Below are 19,328 nucleotides of genomic sequence, written 5' to 3' on the forward strand. Positions count from 1 at the left end.
TTGAAATTGGCGCCGTCCGGCGCCATTTTCCTGTGGACCGGAAGTTGCGGCCGGACAGTAATATTACTACTTCCGGTCGCGGCTTCCGGACTTGTGCACTTGGACCAGCGGCAGCAGACGGAGCGGACGGGCCGGAGGGAGCCGCGGCGGCAGGAGCAGGTAAGAGATTTCAATGTATGTTCCGTGTTTGTGTGTGTTTACTACTGTATGTAAACCTACTACACTGTGTGTTAGCTCAACAAATGGCGACACACAGTGTAGGAGGTTACACCGTTCAAACCCCTCGTTTATCCCGGCACTAGCCAGGATAAAGGAGGGGGGGATGCTGAGAGCTCACTAGAGCGAGGGCTTTTCACCCAATTTTGCAATGCTGCAATTTTGGGAATAGCTCCATCTAGTGACCAGAAATGGGAAATATTATAAATTAGAATTAATTTATAATATTACCTGACTCGTGAAAAAAATAAAAAAAATTTGAACAATGTTTAATCACCCACACACTAAATGTTTAATTTAAAAAAAAACAACATGTTTTTCTGGCAACACATTCCCTTTAAATGCTGCAGAATTCTCTGACCAGAAATTCTGGACGGAAATTCTGCAGCATTTCGGTTGCGTGTGCTGGATGCCTATTGGATACTCCGATCATAAAAAAAAAATCAGCCAGTACATGGTGTTTATATGTGCTCCATACTATTACAGTGTAAAGTCTTTGGGGGTGAAACATTCCAAGGGTTTACACCACTTAAGTATCATAAAAAAGTCACAAATTTCCCGCATGCCTGTGTTGCGACAAAATATGAAATTTTTTTCACTTTTACAACACTCACGCCACTTTAAATGTTAGCAGGCTTAGCAGAAGGGGTCCGACTATAATTTATGTCAAAAATTGGCGTAAATTATAACAGAAACTGTGATTCTGTTTCCTCTGCCGAAGTGGGTCAGGACAGCACTGCTCTATTGTTATGGCAGCAAAGGCTTTAGTTGCAGCCTAGTAGGGGACACCAGGGGTTCTCCATCCAGGTAAATTAAACTTTGGGAGCTTGTAGAGCTCCATGTCACTGTCAAAAAGTGGAATTTTTACGTTTTTGACTTTAGCGACTGAATAATATACTGTGCCATGTTGAAAGACATGATTCTTTGCTAATCCAATGACATTTTTAGGACGATTATAAGAATATGATCCACCTGTGTCTAGAGGGTATCAATGTCTTTACCTGTGAGGACAGTCAGCTATGGCACAATGACTGCAGTCTATTCTCCTACAGAAGGTTTACACTGGTTCTAGCATATGCCATAGTAACAAAATGTATGTGACACAATATAAGCAAATTATCTATTGAAGGATTCCTTTACAAACTACAAAGCAATGTTATCCTAATGCTCCCATGTAGAAGTCATCTGTTATTCTATGTACAAATAATACATTTACAGACACGTACAAATAGAGTTTCATTAATACCTGTAGGCAGAATAAGTTAGTAGGAAAATGCTGTTTTCTTTCTTTATTAATATTTAGAAACTCACTTCTATTTTATATTGAGAACTGTTTTATCTTGTTTTATTTCATGCTCAATAAATCATGAAATTGTCTATTTCTGTAATATCTTATTCTTCTTAACGAATATTAAGTCAGCCCCAAGAGCAGCCACGAACTGCACAATGACATATTAATCCCATCCCCCCTGTAAACCTTGTACCCAATCATGAATGACAACTTAATCTGCTAATTTTTTTTTCTGGAAAGTTAGCGCCAGGTCACTTTCCCACCCAGATCTGATACAGGATGACTCGGGAAGCCTCACCTAGTACAAGTTCCAGTGCGTAACACTGACAAATGAGATTATACGGGTAACCCAATTAGAAATTTATTTTTGCACATTTTGTTCAAAGACTGAAATATGGCAGGACCTTCACTATCCAGCAGCAGTAAACTGGCAGTAACAAATGTCAAAGCAGGATGCGAAATACAGCAGAGGCATTACAAAACAAATTGTAAGATACAGAATGGAACAGGGCAAATCCAGGACCCATTATATCCGTCCAAGGTGCTATTAGTGACCAGCCACAAAAACAGTTTACAAATGTTGTCTTGATGCCGTCACTGCCCTCATCTCACCTCTGCTGCTGCAGCTATGAAGAATATTAATAAATGCAGCTTGATGAGCTAATGTAATCATTCTTCCTGCCGCGTCGTGTTCCCTTTCTTTTGCAAACCTTTGGAATCTCACATTTTGGGCAAGTTCGATTGTTAAGGAGCAGTTATGTGGGACACACCACCTTTTTTGAATGTTCTGCGGGACATACATGAGGACATTGAGCTGAAAAATAAGTGCAGGACTTCAGGAGAAGCTGTGGGGGTATCATGATGCACCCTGGCACCAGTTCTACCCAACCAAAAGGTGCAGACATTACATCAGCTGTAAATGCAGGAGTATAATAAGCTTCTCAAAAGAAACAGTTAAGCTGCGTGTTCTTACTTAATGCAGAAACCAAGCTAACTGAATTTCCAGAAGCGTCCTCCTTTTCTTGGAGAGAGACCAGGGCTGCTTCATTCTCCATCTCTTCCATGCTCATTTAGGTTTCTGTCCACTACTGATAAAACTCAGTAAAAATATTGTCCTTGTAAAGCTACATGCTTGGCATCAGCAGTCATTCAGTCCAGACTGGGTATGTGTCTACACCCGCGGCTCTATCCTATGCGATAGCTCAAAGAGAGTCTGCTGGTTGTCAGTCACAAGCAAGTGATTTGTGTAAAACTTTGCCTCCTGGTGCTCTTTCTGGGGAAGGTCGTTGGCTATGAGAGAAAAAAAAAGCAAAAGACGAAAACATAAATACAATTTATAATAAAAATAAGAAATAGTATAATTTATTACATATATAAAAATCTGCTCTGAGAGTAGAGATCCCCACCCCACCTTCATAATCTCACCTACGTAGTCCCCACTGATCGGGGGATCCATGTCTTCCGGTAGGCCGCTCCTGCAGCCGGCTTGTATACTCAGATCGCAGGCAGCAGTTGTCATGACCCACCTGGATACTGTATAAGGAATAATTCACTGTTATCTCTATTTTATCCGCTATCTCTCGTTCCCAGGTGGTTAGGCTTCATTCACACGAGAGTGACAGGTTTACGCGCGTAAAAAACGCACGTAAGTCTGTCCATGTGCGTTGCGTTATTGCATCAGTGTGCTTTGCGAGTGGCATGTGTTTTTCACGCACTCGCAAAGCACTTTTTTCGTTTTCAATGGAATTGATGCGCAAATCACACACACACAACACGGATGTGCATCTGTGTGCTGTGCGTGGTTTTCATGCAGCCATTGACTACAATGGGCGAGTAGGTGCATGAAAACGCACCAATATAGGACATGCTGTGAGTTTCACGCAACGGTCACTCACGCATGTGTGAACAGCCCCATTGAAATCAATGGGTCCGTGTGCTGTGAGTGATTTCCACGAACAGCACACGGATGAGATTCACACTCGTCTGAATGAGCCCTTAATGACAGCCGCTGCTTGTAACCTGTATGTGCAGACAGAGTATATTAACAGCCTACCAGAAGACCCCTGTGGATTCCCTGATCAGCACGGACCATGTACGTGAGACCTTGCTGGTGGGATGCACTAGACTTTAACCTTTTGTCAGTGTAATTTTAAATATTTACAGGGAATTATCCTGAGAGCACAAATATCAGGGAAGAGATATAAATATGTTTCAAAGCTGCCTCTTTGAATAAAATATTTACATATACATGCGAAAAACTAGAAGCTGTTAAAAGGTTTCCAATTTTTTTATCTCCTGACAATTCATTGCTCAAAATAAATAAATAAGTCAGTAAACAGCCAGACCCCTCCCCCAATGGCCGTGTATAAAAAGCTACTGAAGTCAATGGTATAATAGCCATGTATATGCGAAAATAGCATTACTGAATTCACATGTAACTATCATACCACTGGATCATGATTGGACAATCCCAAGTACAGAAACCTCCTATTAGAGCCCGGCCATTTACCGTACAAAATGACCCTTTTAGGGAATCGGTGGAGGTGTCAGCACAAGGAAGTCCGTTTGATATATTCTAAATGATGTCAGAAGACTGGAAAATTAAAAATATCCTTAAAAGTTAACATTTTTCTTTTATTGGTTGTCCTAATATAATAATAAAATTTCTCTTCTATATTTACAATCATTTTATTTATCTACTGAAAGAAAATACAATTTTCTGTAGGCTTGGAACGGTTCAGATACCCCCACAGTCTGTCTTTGGGGGAAGGAGGTTTTAGGAATTTAGCAATTTACAGCATGACTGGCATCCTGCTAAAATTCATTCAGCTCTTTAATTGCTTTTGTTTTTTAAGTTGGATCAACTAAATAAAATATTTGCAAGAGGATTTCTAAAGGGCGATTACTGGCTTTTTGGGGTTTAGACAAGATTAAATGTTTCTCTTCCACTGGCATGTAAATGATATGAGTTCTGCACATTCAGCCCACACTGTTTCCATCTCGCTGATTTCTGTGTAGTGTTCTGTACATAATCAAAGACATAATATGCATCAGGCCTGGAGGTCATTGGCTTTCTTTGTTAGTGGCTGCCTGTCTGGATAAGTGTTTTTAGCACGTTTTCCCAGATACCCACAGTAGTTAAATATTGTGAGAATCCCTCGGGTATTGAAACAGTTAAAAAGGTCTTCGGAGGAGCTGGCGAATTAGTCTAATGTCTTCATAACATTCACATTGGTGATATTATGCCTTCAGGGCTTCTATTTTCACTCACTGCCCTTTACAATTCTCCCCTCTACGCACAATGTCCCTGAAACTACAGATGTGTGATGTCCTACTTCAGCGGATGGAAACTCTCAGTTTTGTGCTGTTTTTATGTACTTTGTAAAATGGAAATAAAATATAATAATAAAAATACTAATTATGTAGATGATTTCAGCAAGCAGGATAGGTCTGGAAGTCAGCTCAGCACTTTATACCATTAAATTCCCTCTATTAATATTCCTACAGTTTGAACACTATTATAACTAGCATATCATTTGTTGTACCTAAGGAGGGTCTGAAGGGGGTAGTCTCATCATAGACAATGGTGGCGAATCTCATTAATTATAAAGGCCGTCCATGTGGCCGCTGGGAAATACAGAACGGAGCTGCCAGAGGATGAAGATGCCTTCCCGGCACTGCTACTAGCAATATGCCACCAATGTCTATGATGAGACAACCCTTACTATCATTCTGTCCACCTAACAAGTGTTTTTCATAGACTTATCTGAATTCATGGAAAGCATTCATAATAGGTTTGAACTGAATACCTCTCATAAGTAATAAACTTTATTTGAGTATAGGTTTAAGAGTGTTGTTTTAAAAACTAACCTTCACTTTAGGTTTAGTGTTTCCTTTTAATAGCAATTTATCATCTTGTTGCTTAAGAACATAATAAGGCTTAAAGGGGTTTTTCAAGATACATTTTTATATTGTAAATCAACCTAAGGTGTACTTCACACTAAGGCCTGATTTACACAAGCGTGTGCGTTTTGCGCACGCAAAAAACGCTGCGTTTTGCGTGTGCAAAAGGCACATAACAACTCCGTGTGTCATCAGCGTATGATGCGCGGCAGCGTGATTTTTGCGCAGCCGCCATCATTATGACACTCCGTTTGGATGTTTGTAAACAGAAAAGCACGTTCAGAGTTTGACAGCTGTTGCACGAATCACGCTCGTCCCACGGAAGTGCTTCTGTGCGGCATGCGTGGTTTTCACGCACTTATTGACTTCAATGGGTGCGTGATGCGCGAACAGCGCACAAAGATAGGACATGTCGTGAGTTTTTTTTCAGCGGACTCACGCTGAGCAAAACTCACGGACTGTCTGCACTGCCCCATAGACTAATATAGGTGCGTACGACACGCGTGAAAAGCACGCGCGTCGCACGCACGTATATCACGCTGGTGTAAACGAGGCCTAACATTGAGCTTTAATTAGGATTAAAAAAGTGCCCCCGATTTTGGCTATCCTCACACGTCATGTAACGAAACATTTTCTTCTGCCTCTAGTGGCACGGGTCACATGGGCTTGGAGCCAATAGTCCTAGCCGAGCATACGGTACGTCACAAGGGACGTTTTGTTTCAGGGGCGTTTATTTTCCCGATGCACTCTCTAATAGAGATTTATCAGTGCATGCTATGATATGTTTAGCCAGTGCAAAGCCTTCTGGGAAATGAAGTCCCAGCAGAAAGTTAAGTAAACAAACACACCATGTCAACAAATGGTGCGCACCAGGAACATGTAGTAGTAAATACCAATCTTTTTAGAAGAAATGCTGTCATCAGATAAGTAGGCAAGCTACACTTCTCAACATTGAAATTGCAAAACCAAGAAAGACAAGCCGTAGGGTTATACAAATCGAGGAAGTAGCTAAGATCTGCAAATTATCGGATTTTCAAGCACATAGCTCCAATCTGTGGCATGTGGGGAGGCATAAAAGCCATATTGAAAGCAAAGTTTTTAATCACATGAAACCTCAAAAATCAGATCAAGTAGTGTGGGATGATTGTGCAATACGTTCTGTATGTCAACGTGCCAGTTATCGTCACTTCTTGCAAACTGAGAGGGACAGAATCCTTGAACTGAGAGACCTTGTTTTATCACTTCGGCAGATCGCTACACGCCTAGGCCAAGATGTAGCACTGTACAACGTTGTGTGTCCTGGAGGTTGGGAGAGCAACAACAAACAGGAATGACCGCAAGAGGTTCGCGGAGGCGAACCTCTGCACGGGCGGATCATCTGATTGTAAGAATGGCGCATAGTGATCCATTCTGTACTGCAAGTGAAATTGGACATCACATCCCAAGCCTAAGGCGACAACCAGTGTCGACACAAATCATCCGAAGACATTGGGCTACAAGCCGGACATCCAGCTACAGATGTTCCATTGACCACACGTCACCACTCTCAAAGGCTATCATGGTGCACAGTAAGACAGCAATGAAGGCTGGAATGGAGGTCTTTCCTCTTCAGTGATGAGTCCCGCTTTTGTCTCGGATGCAATTATAGCCGGAGATTCGTCTGGAGACCACGTGGGCTACGCCATGAAGAGGCCTTCACAAAGGAACGTCACACTGGTCCTACTAACGGGATTATGGTGTGGAGTGGCATAATGTATTGTAGCCGGACCCCTTTTGTCGTCATTTAGGGTACACTAACTCAGCATTACATTGATTTGGTCGTGGAACCAGTAGTACGGCCATTTGTCCAAATGTGTTCCAGTAGCTGTTTTTCAACGGGACAACGCCAGGCTGCATGTTGCTCGTGCTTCTGTGAGCAGCCTGCGTGGACTAAAAGTGCTACCATGGCCTGCAGCTTCTTCGGATTTGTCTCCCATCAAACACATCTGGGACGTCATTGGTCAGCAATTGCAAAGGGAGCTGCCAGAAGCCAATCTTGATGATTTGCGTGCCCAAATGCATTCCGCGTGGCATAACATTGCACAGATAACAATTAATAACCTCATTTATAGCATGCCAAGGCATGTAAGTGCGTGTATTTCTGCATGTGGTGCTCATACTCGATACTGAATAAATCTAGATGTTTGGAATATTGTTTTTATCATTTGCATATCATTAACATGTCTATCGACACTGTGATTTTCACAATTCCAAAACTTTACCTTCTTAGTGTTGCAATTTTATTGTTGAGGAGTGTAGTTTTGTCTATTTTTTTAGGGGGATCTCGAAAAAACCCCTTTAACAAGGAGAGGTCTACTCTACTGCTAATTGATAGAACACAGATGTAGAAGAGTTGTTTGTCAGTGCAGGAGGGCAGCAGAAAATAAAGCGGGATACCACTCCAATTATTGTATTAAAAACAGAATATTTATTAATCGATGACTACAATTTTTGAATATATAAAATGCAATGTAAGCAAAAATGCGAGTCTGTTCTCATGTTTCATGTTGATGTTTTGTTTTGGATGAAATGTCCTCTTTTGAGCATAAGAAATATAGTGAGGACACTCAGTGGTACGTGCAGCTAACTTGGGCACATTTACTAACCTTGGTGCCGTTAAACAGTGTGTAATCAGATTATCATACTTTCTGGATTATCAAATCTGGAGTAATATATATCAAATTAATTCTGTCATAATGCAACTAGCAAATTCAGTATTTAATATTTTGTTATTGTATCACCACTTTTTCACTTACCAAACTGGTTATTCCGACAATATCTCAGTGATCTCACTGTGTCGGCTATCATGTGCTGAAAAAAAGGAGAAAGTACTGTCAGTACAATGTACCAAAATCTGTCAGGCCATTAATATGTAAATGTACACTTAATATAAATCCCCAGCCTGCAGTCTAGTCCTAAATTCTTAAAGTAATGAAGATTTTCTGTTTTTGAGGGATTATCACAGCACTGTCACTTAAGAAATACTTGTCTTACAAATTACCATAATTATTACAATCTTGAGGTATTTTTGTCGCAGAGCATAGAAGTCAAGAAGTGAGGCATTATTTATTCTTTGGATTAGCTGATACGTCTTTCCATCCCGTATGTGACAGCACTGCTCTATAGTTTATCAATGCAACTAGTCAGTGACCAGGCTACGAATGATATATTTGGAGCAGAATGACTTGTTAGTACTCAGCAGTTCTCATATAATAAGGAATTTACTCGTTCCCGCTCTCGCACAGCCTGGTGGCTCTTTATCTGGGCCACACAGCTGTAGAGGTGGAACTATTCTTGGAGTAACACACGCTGTGCTCTATGTGATTAATATAAACATAATGGTCAGTAACGGGTGCTACTTGGAAAACTATAGGGATTACGCTGGTTAAATCGCCATGTGTTGGAAACAGATAATTCTCTGCCAACATGCAGCAATGTCTGATGCTCCAATTGCCATCTCTTTTACACATTCATTGCCATGGTCCAAGTTCAGTCCTGTCGCGAAGGACAGGCAACACATTTGTGCCCTTCATTGGATATTATAAATGACCTTCAGCTAGGGGCCAGTCATCATTGCTTCCCATTTTCTGAATAGAAAGGCGATTTGCCCAATCTCCAAATGGCATGTCTTCATATTAAAGCAATAAGGCTAGGTTTACACAATGTCTGTGGATTATATTCGGTGGGGAGGTTGAAACATCCCCTGGACACATGCCACAGACATATGCAAGTATATTCCTCTACAGTGGCATGTCTGCCATTGTCCCCTATAAAAAAAAATTGATACCGCACTGTATACTTTTTTTGTATACATTTGTATTGAAAAGAGTAGTCTACTGCACTTTTTAATACAGTTGAGATGCTTGTATTGTGACGTATACTGGTCAAATGTATGCCAAAACGAGACTCCCAGACATCCACTCTCAGACAGACTAATCTACTCCATCCATGTATAGTCAGTAAATGTTAGATTTCCCAATATGTTGTTTTTTTTGGAGGGACGGACCTTACTTTTGTCCCAAACCCCTCTTCAGTCTGTGCCTGAAAAGTCCTTATTGAGTAAATGGTGGCACAAACTCCATTAATAAATATAATATTTCTCCAAAAGTGTCAGTCTGGTAACAACTGCATATTTACATCCACATTATTTCATGATTTATTGATATTTGTAACATAAAAGTCTATTCTGTTGACCATTTGTAGTGATTTTTAAATAAAAGACTGGAGAAGAACATGGACACGCATGGCAGTAGAGGATAATTCATACAAAGTGTTTACCTTGATCATCCAAAATGGCACCATCTCTTCTCATTGCAGAAGAAACTAATGGAGGTTAACTTCTGTACTTCCATATAGACAGGCAAAATATAGCAGTAGGGCTGACGCCAGACTCGAATTTTCCTAACAAATTAGGTACTAAATACAATGTTGGTCATTACATAATATGCCGACGTCAGTAAGTCGCCCGACAGCTTTCCTACAATCATGGAGGGAGATTTACTGCTTAAGGCGGGATTCACACGACCGGGTCGTTCCCGAGCCCGCGTGTCGGCCGGTAAAATCTGCCATTTTGCCCGGCCGGTTTGCATTAAGTTTTGAATCCGTGCCGGGCCGGGCAGATCCGGACAGTGACATCAGCGGCAACTCCTGAAGGGGAATCCCCATGTATTCGGGGATTCCGCTTCAGGAGTTTCCCCTGATGTCACTGCCCAGATATGGACAGGGACATCAAGCGCTCTGTCCAGGAGCGGAATCCCCGAACACACGGGGATTCCGCTCCTTCAAGGTGCTAAAGTGCGGCTAGCACATAGCAGAGCGGGGAGATACCTCCCCGCTCTGCTATAGTGGCGTCGCTACAGTAGTAGCAGCCGCAGCAGCAGCTGCTAGCGGTGCCATCGAAGCTGTCGCCGGGCCAGGGTGCTTTTCAAGCAGGGGAAGGGAGCCAGCGCAGCGCTCCCTTCCACCTGCTGTACACCCCGGCCCTGCCACACAGTGTACAGCGATGCCGTTCGTCAGAATGGCATCAACTCCTCCTCACATGCACTCTGCGCTGTGAGGAGGAGGAGATAGAGCGCAAGCTCCGGAAAACCCGGCCATCACTCAGGACGCATCCCGGTGATGGCCGTGTATTACCCGGCCCCATAGACTTCTATGGGAGCCGGGCGGCCGGGTACCCGGGCGAAGATAGAGCATGTCCCATTTTTTGACGGCCGGTTTTCCCGGCCATCAAAAATCGGTCGTGTGAATAGCCCCATTAGGGGTCTATTATTCCTAATGCAGCCGGGTGCCGGCCGATTTATGAACGGCCGGCACCCGGCCGGGAAACCCTGCCGTGTGAATGAGGCCTTAAAGGGAGTCTGTAAAGCCTTTTGTGCTCCTCAAACCGCTAAGACTGCTAGCTATTTAAGGTGTACAGCAGTATAAACCTTCTTATGTTGCCAATCTTAGTACATGTATTACTTGGAAAAAGTAGGGAAATTCCTCCGTATGCAAGTGAACGTCGCAATGTCCAGCAAACCAGAAAGTGTCCTGCATTGTGAGCTGTAATACCTGCCTTTTTTTTAATGGCCGACACACGGACGCATGTATTTCAATGGGACTGTTAACACGGCCGTTGTTTTAATGGACCGTGTGAAGGGCCCTGTCCTATTTTCATCCATTATCACGGATCCCTCAATAGACTCAAGTCTATGAGGGATCTATGAAAATGGGTCCCACACAAGTGTGACTCGGATGTGAAAAACGTCTGTTTCTTACGTTCGAGATTGCACTCATTCGTCTGAATCAGGCCTAACGGTTTTGGTGGCAAACAGTGCTATGTATTACGTACACTGCTTTCTGTGCCCACTTGTATTTCTCCAAAATCCAGATAAGAGTCAAATGAAAAGAGTAGGACTTACTTTTTGTCTCTCTTATTATGTAAGGACACTTTGTATTTGAGAGATTAAAAGGCAGAAGTGAATCATAATTTAATAAACACAATACAGAACAGTCGATCCCAAAAAACATTTCTCCAAAAGTCAATGTGAGGTTGAACATCGTTGTTTTGCCGAAATCTGGAATTGAGGTCACATGTATACACCACTCAAATGTCAATTTTCTTCCTGATCAGGAACAAAGCTGCTACTACAGCAGAGGCAAAACAATGGACACAATGTATAAAAACAGAAGACAATCAAAAGCTGAAGGATTGATGCCGTTTACAACATGTTGACAACGTATATTCCTCCCATCAGAAAAGCAAGACATGAGAGCTGGAGACAAGGCTGGCACGTGTTTGTTTACTGCTACTGAGAATCAAAACAATAGAAAGCGCCACAAGCAGGAAATGATTTCCTGATGATCAATCTTCCAGCCGCTTCGATTTAGCCCAGAAGGAGAAGAACACAAGGTGGATTTTTGCATAGAAAACTCAAGGGGGGTTAGACAAACTAATGAGCCATATCACAGCAACGTGCTGCTTAGACAATACTGAGACATTTCAACAAATAGATCTACAATCACAGCTAAAAATACACCCTGTTTACTACTAATGTGCTGAAAAGAAAGCCTTCTATATCTAACTGAAACCTGTGCCAGAGGCTGCGAGATTACAGAAAAGATGAAAGACACAGTCACAATGCTGTGCAGGAACATCCAGTATATGGCCAACACCACTCACAGGCACTAAATCCATAAATATGTAAAATCTTTCACGACAGATTGCTTAGTCTGCAGAAGTTTAATTAGGATTATAAAACAATACATGTATCGGAATAGAGGAAGTCTTCGATTATTCTGATTAGATTAATTCGCCAATTGTGGAGCTTCACAGGAGTAACTGCTGATTCTTCAGGCTATATGCATTTGATTTAGCCTACTTATTCAGTTGGAAAGAGAGGGCTTTCCAATGTTAAAAAAAACCAAATAGAACCCCCCCCCCCCCCCAGCGTACGCTGACCTGAGAGCGGCTCAGTTTCATACATGCCCCCTTCTCTTACTCAAAAGACGCAGTGGGGACACACTTTGTGCAATGTACGGGTGTGACAGATAGAAAATAAAAAGAGGGGGGACATGTGTGGACCTGAGCGCCGCTGCAGTGTTTACATGGAGCAGCGCTCTGAACAGCGATAGCTGTAGGGAGGGAGAGAGGGAGCTTTTTTTTAAAAACATTGGAAAGCCGTCTTATTCTTTATGAATAAGAGGACTAAATAAAAAGCATATAGCCTGTCCCTTTATGGCACGCAGAAGAGGAGTGCGGACCCGTCTCCCACACTCAGCAGCCAGCCAGGCTGATGGCCTGGTGAAGACGACGGACCGTCGCTGAAACACACACCCACGATTTTATACGATAGTAGAACAAATCCCCAAAAATTCTTCAAGTATATAAATGCAAAAAAGCCAAGGTCTGAAAATGTAGGACCCCTAGATAGTGGTAATGAGGAGTTGGTAACAGGGGATCAAGGGAAGGCAGAGTTACTAAATGGGTTCTTTAGCTCTGTATATACAACAGAAGAAAGAGCAGCTGATGTAGCTGGTGCCAGTGCTGTTAATATATCAGTTGATATACTGAATTGGCTGAATGGTAGATATGGTCCAAGCTGAAATTAAATAAAATAAATGTACACAAGGCCCTGGGACCAGATGGGTTACACCCTAGAGTTCTTAAAGAGCTTAGTTCAGTTATTTCTGTCCCCCTCTTCATAATATTTAGAGATTCTCTAGTGACTGGTATAGTGCCAAGGGACTGGCGCAGGGCAAAAGGGCTCTAGGTTTTCCCAGGGTAATTATAGACCAGTAAGCTTAACATCCATTGTGGGGAAAATGTTTGAGGGGCTATTAAGGGACTATATACAGGATTATGTGACAAAAAAATAGTATCATAAGTGATAGCCAGCACGGTTTTACTAAGGACAGACGTTGTCAAACCAACCTGATTTGTTTTTATGAAGAGGTGAGCAGAAGCCTAGACAGAGGGGCCGCTGTGGATATAGTGTTTTTGGACTTTGCAAAGGCATTTGACACTGTCCCTCATAGACGTCTAATGGGTAAATTAAGGACTATAGGTTTAGAAAGTATAGTTTGTAATTGGATTGAGAATTGGCTCAAGGACCGTATCTAGAGAGTTGTGGTCAATGATTCCTACTCTGAATGGTCCCTGGTAATAAGTGGTGTACCCCAGGGTTCTGTGCTGGGACCACTATTATTCAACTTATTTATTAATGATATAGAGGATGGGATTAATAGCACTATTTCTATTTTTGCAGATGACACCAAGCTATGTAATATAGTTCAGACTATGGAAGATGTTCGTGAATTAAAAGCGGATTTAAACAAACTAAGTGTTTGGGCGTCCACTTGGCAAATGAAGTTTAATGTAGATAAATGTAAAGTTATGCACCTGGGTACCAACAACCTGCATGAATCATATTTCCTAGAGGGAGCTACACTGGGGGAGTCACTTGTTGAGAAGGATCTGGGTGTACTTGTAAATCATAAACTAAATAACAGCATGCAATGTCAATCAGCTGCTTCAAAGGCCAGCAAGATATTGTCGTGTATTGGACTCGTGGGACAGGGATGTAATATTACCACTTTACAAAGCATTAGTGCGGCCTCATCTAGAATATGCAGTTCAGTTCTGGGCTCCAGTTAATAGAAAGGATTTCCTGGAGTTGAGAAAGAAAATACAAAGAAGAGCAACGAAGCTAATAAGGGGCATGGAGAATCTAAGTTATGAGGAAAGATTAAAAAAATTAAACATATTTAGCCTTGAAAAAAGACGACTAAGGGGCAACATGATTAATTTATATAAATATATTAATGGCACATACAGAAAATATGGTGAAATCCTGTTCCATGTAAAACCTCCTGAAAAAACAAGGGGGCACTCCCTCCGTCTGGAGAAAAAAAGGCTCATTCTACAATTAAAGACAAACACAATCTAAACAAGGCTCAGTTCACAACTGCGTTTTGGCTTTCCGTTGTTCTGCTTTGCCAGAGGAGAAGAACAACGGAAATACCGGAAGCGCCGGAACCGGCAGCTGACGGAAATTTCTGCCTTTACTGGTTTCTGTCAGGTTTTACCGAAAATAATAGCGAATTGCATTGATCTAACTTTTCTGTCATCTTTTATACATCACCTAAAAGTGATTTTAGGGATGATCCCTTTTAAAAATGTTAATTTCCCTGCAGATTAAAACCAGCACCTTTATAATATCACAAAGATGACAACATCAGCGGTTGCATCTATGAGATTTAAGCATCATTTTTGCTTACTATGTTCATAGCAGTGCTTTCTCTATTCCTACATTGGTTTAAGAAACTATTTGCAGCGCTTTAACACAAGATGTACTATTATGTACAAATATGGATGTTATTCATATAGAATGTACAAATTCCCCACATATGTTATTTATTGTAGTTATTGTGCTTATAAGGAAACGCTCACAAGACACGTCTGACACACTGAGGCGTCTTGTTGGCTTTAGTAGTCAGAATGGTTTTAAGAGGTTGACAAGTTTTAGGTCACGCATATAAAATCAAAAGTATAAAAACTTAGAGGCTACAGGACTGGGATGCATATCTGCAATAAAAGCACAAAGTAATCCTGATCTTCAGACATGCAGGAAGTATATTTCATGTGAGTCTAGTATTAAATGGATGACTTGGCAATCCAACCAACCACACAAGAATTCTACTGCGACGTTCACCTTCACAGAAAAGTGTATTCGATTTAATTAAAACAATTTTAGTTTTACTTGACTAAACCTCTGCATTGCCTCAAAAATATTGTGTACATTTGGTCAGTCTGTATGTCTTCCTATGCAACCAATTTTTTTTTCTTACTCCAATGCAACTAAAATAAAAAAAATAAAGCAACATTACAAATAATCTTGATTAAATTTGTCCTACCTTTTTGAGTCTACAACTCTGTGGACATGTGTCTCCATGGCAACAGACTACAATCTCTGCGTAGTCTGATCTTAAAGTCACACAGTCTTCCATCTGTCCCCTAATTCTTGTAACTTAATGAATGTGTGTTAGCAAAAGTAGGAGGTAAATTCAAGGGATTATAATTGCAGGATCAAACTATGTAGGATTTGTTTGTAGTCTGTTACCATGGGAATATATTGTTTTGCATAGGATCTGTAGACACAAAACGGACGGACATTTTTAATGAAGACTTTTTGCTAAGTTGCTTTTTTCCCCCTTTTAGATGCATTGTAACTCTAAAAAAAAAATGGTTGGACATTGCCCTTATGGCTTATTTGGACATGCATGTTATTGTACTCTTCATTGTCATCTACCCTATACATTTCACTATCGCAAAACATCTATCTTTCCACATATGGCCATCTAGCGTTCCACCCATTCATAAATAGCATTGGTAACTTACCAGCTTTTCAAAGTTGACAAGGTTGTCCAAGAAGGTTTTGTTTCCTTCATGAATGAATGTAACATCTAAAAGAAATATAAGAGGCTTATGTTTTCATTGGGCCGATATACAGAGCACTGTGTATTATATGTTGTCACTTGTTAACACAGAGGCAAATTTTTCCTGTAAATCCATTTTTGTATAGTACGGACTTATTAATAGTGTTCTTCCTTCCAGTGGGAATATATGGATGTTAATTAGAAGAGAAATGCTTACTAAGTAGATTCCCTTGTTATTGTTATGGCATAGAAATTCAGCAGCATAGATCCAGTAGGAAATCTAGCAAGACAAATATGCTGCCAATGCAGTAATGGTGGAAAGAACTTGGTGTATATAAACTACAGATGAATATTAAGACACATACAATATATATTAATAACTACTAAAGTATTTAGCATTCTTCAGTGAGACAGGCAGATGAGTCAGTGGGAAATATAATTTAACATTCATAAATAGAACATTCACAAGAGCAAAATTTTGCTTTCAATTTTAATTACGAGGGATCCTTATGAGCTCCAGTACAGCTTCAAAGCTGCTGAAGCAAGAATGCAATTTGCATTTAAACCAGCATGGGTACAGCTGTCTTTTTAGCAGTAAAGATGGTGAAATAATTGAGCCACAAATGATATACATGGTTACCACAGTTGTACACGTTTTTGTAAAATATCAGGTTCAAATTGAAACTATGAATGAGCATGAATAAGAATAATACTATGTCATAATCTGAGAAATTCAAAGCATTTATTCACCATCGGATGATGTGTTATTTAATATTGTGCTTGTTTCCCTATGGGTGTGCTGTTCTATAACCAGTGCAGAATCATATGACTATATCAGCTTCCTGACTGTTGCCGCAATGTAGTGGAAGTAATGTAGATATATCGCATAAAATCAATTGCTCTATTTAATTAGTAAAATCAATTAACTTACCTTTTAACAGTAAAGGCATAAATGGAATTTTAGGGGGCTTCATTTTCTTGAAAGCATCTCTGTAAGCTTTGTGATTTAGAGATGGATCCTGTAAAATTTTATTGAATCAGGAGTCAATGTTTCCAGTCTGCAAATTGTGTATCTCATATGAATATCGTAGTGAACTTCTATGTTCTATATGAATGTGTAAATCTATGCATGTTTCATAAAGATAACACATAATTCTATAAGTAATAACAAAAGAACTGGTTAAAAATTGTACATTTATCATGTTACCTGTCAGAAAACAATTGTGACCATTATGAACCCTTGCTGTTACTAGTGGGAGGGTGGCAGTAGGTAGAAACCTTACTGTGACTACTGGGTGGGGTAAGCTGGGGAGATTTACGGTCAAGGCCCTTTTACACGGGCCAATTATCGGGCAAATGATCGTTCATAGAACGCTCATTGCCGATAATTGCCCTGTGTAAACAGGGCAACGATCAGCAGATGAAGGAGCAAACGATCTGATATGATCTGCTGATCGTATCGTTTTAAAAAACGGGAATATTATCGTTGTAGGCAGCACATCTCCATGTGTATACAGGGAGACGTGCTGTCGACATGATAATAATGTATGGGGGCAAGCGATTGGTGTAACGACCGCTCGTCCCCATACATAGCTCCTTGTGACAAGAGCAAACAAGCGCTGTCTCGTTGATCGGCGCGTGAAATAGGGTCTTTACTGCCTGTTGAGAAAGGGTGGGTAATATTCCTGCTGTGATCACTAAGAAGGGGGTTCTGCCTCGACTACTGGTGAAGAGGGGAATGGGAGCTGCTTTTGGAAGTGAGAGGAGTGCTGTGACTAATGGTGAAGTATATTTACATGCAGTTTACCAGGGTGTGGCAATAGTCTCTCTTTCTTCAGCACCATTACAACCTTGTGTTTATGTGCCCTCACTATTTTCTTGGTCCTCTAAAACAGTATTGTGCCTCCCAATCTTTTTGTTCCATAGATTCTTGTTTTGTTTTTTTCATGATTCTTCCCCACAAGCACATAATGACAACATTAACTCCTCTTGGACAGCGCAGATCTTATGACATGGGCTTTATTTTGTTTAGTTTTATTTTAAAAGCATAAAATCTCTGCTTTCCTAAATTAATATTAGATATCTACTCTGTAATACAAGTAGCATGTAAATGACAAGAACTCACCGTCAGGCTTTCAAGTTCAGAGAAGAGTTTTTTTAACTTTCCTGGGATTTTCTTGGAATAAAAAGAAAGAGAATACATAATATTACCCCAAAGCACAGGACCAATAAAAGTTTGCCTTTGAAGACTGAATAGAGTTTGTGCTATGAATGTCAAGTATCTCCTCTTCCAGTTTGTAACCGTTCACTTAGAAGAACATTTTGAGAACAATATAAATTATGAGTGATCCAACTGAGTTATTCTACAGATAGCTGAAATGTGCAAAAGTGTGTGTGTGTCGGAGGTACAACTGGGCAAATGCCAAAGATGCCCAAATATCCCTTAGAGTAGTGGTGTACAACTCGTGGCCCGCCATTTGCAGCCCCCGACCCTGCTGGTCAGAAACACAGGTGATCCGTTGTGCCTATGTGTGTAGAACAATGCGGCTGGCGGCAACATCACTTGGCCATGAGCATGCAAATTGAACATCATGCCAGCGCAGTTTTTGGTCGCATCACGGCCGAGTCAATGCCCCATCCATCGGGCTTTACCCTACTAGTTTCTCTCAGCCCCTTTGCCCCCCAAGACTACCTGGCACCTACTCTGTCTCGTCCCACCCACAGAGCCCCTTGTGTCTCCCCCTTACTGCCTCTCCTAACAGGGCCCCTCCTATCCCCAGAATAGGGGTTCCCTGACCCTCGTCCGCTGGCTGCTGCATCAAGGTGGAGAATCATTGGAGATGGGGCTGGGATTATGGTAACAGACGAGCTTGCAGAGCTACTCTGTTTCCGTAACTCTCTTTCCCTTCTATGGGAGTTATGGAAATGGTGTAGCACAGCTATCTCAGCTAGTTCCATAACCCCAGCCACTTCTTCACTTATTCTAGACCTGGATGCAGCAACCAGCGGCCGTCACACCAGAGGTAATAACCGCAGATATCCTGTGAATATAAGATGGAATACCCCTTTAAGCATCCAAAGCTTTATTGTGGCCTTTTGAAGTAGCACAATCTGCCGAAGCAGCCCGTGGACCAAAAAAGGTTGTGCACCCCTGCCTTAAAGCATTCCTGTCAGCTACAGTGCTTACTTCTCCTACTTAAAACAGCTAAAGTGGCCATACATCTCAAATTAGCTGATCTGATACGATGTGCTTGGTATGGCCTAAGGTGAGGACTTCATCAATACATTTTTGCAATCATCAATTATTCTTCCTAAGACTGTATTACTTAATAATAATGGCCTCATAATTTCCCATTTGGGCAAATGCAAAATTTCAATCATACAGAATTTTGCTTCTAAAACGGACTGAATTTGGATAGTGTGCCAAAATACCTTAAATGGATACTGCTTTTATAAATGTTCT

The 19,328-nt window shown here is 41.2% G+C and overlaps 1 protein-coding gene across 1 annotated transcript in view; it reads right to left on the reverse strand.

The window, feature by feature from the left end:
* Positions 1–1,852: 1,852 nt before the first annotated feature.
* The window catches only part of RAPGEF5 (Rap guanine nucleotide exchange factor 5), a 236,998-nt gene continuing 219,522 nt past the window's right edge, over positions 1,853–19,328 (reverse strand). Inside the window, exons 22-26 of the mRNA XM_075827325.1 lie at positions 17,991–18,041; positions 16,797–16,884; positions 15,828–15,892; positions 8,206–8,260; positions 1,853–2,797 (exon numbers count right to left, since the gene is read on the reverse strand). Of these exons, the coding sequence (XP_075683440.1) occupies positions 2,679–2,797; positions 8,206–8,260; positions 15,828–15,892; positions 16,797–16,884; positions 17,991–18,041 (378 nt within the window). The 3' untranslated portion in view covers positions 1,853–2,678. The remainder of the gene's footprint in view (positions 2,798–8,205; positions 8,261–15,827; positions 15,893–16,796; positions 16,885–17,990; positions 18,042–19,328) is intronic.

Source organism: Rhinoderma darwinii, chromosome 5 (genome assembly GCF_050947455.1).
Source record: "Rhinoderma darwinii isolate aRhiDar2 chromosome 5, aRhiDar2.hap1, whole genome shotgun sequence".
NCBI classification, from domain to species: Eukaryota; Metazoa; Chordata; class Amphibia; order Anura; family Rhinodermatidae; genus Rhinoderma; species Rhinoderma darwinii.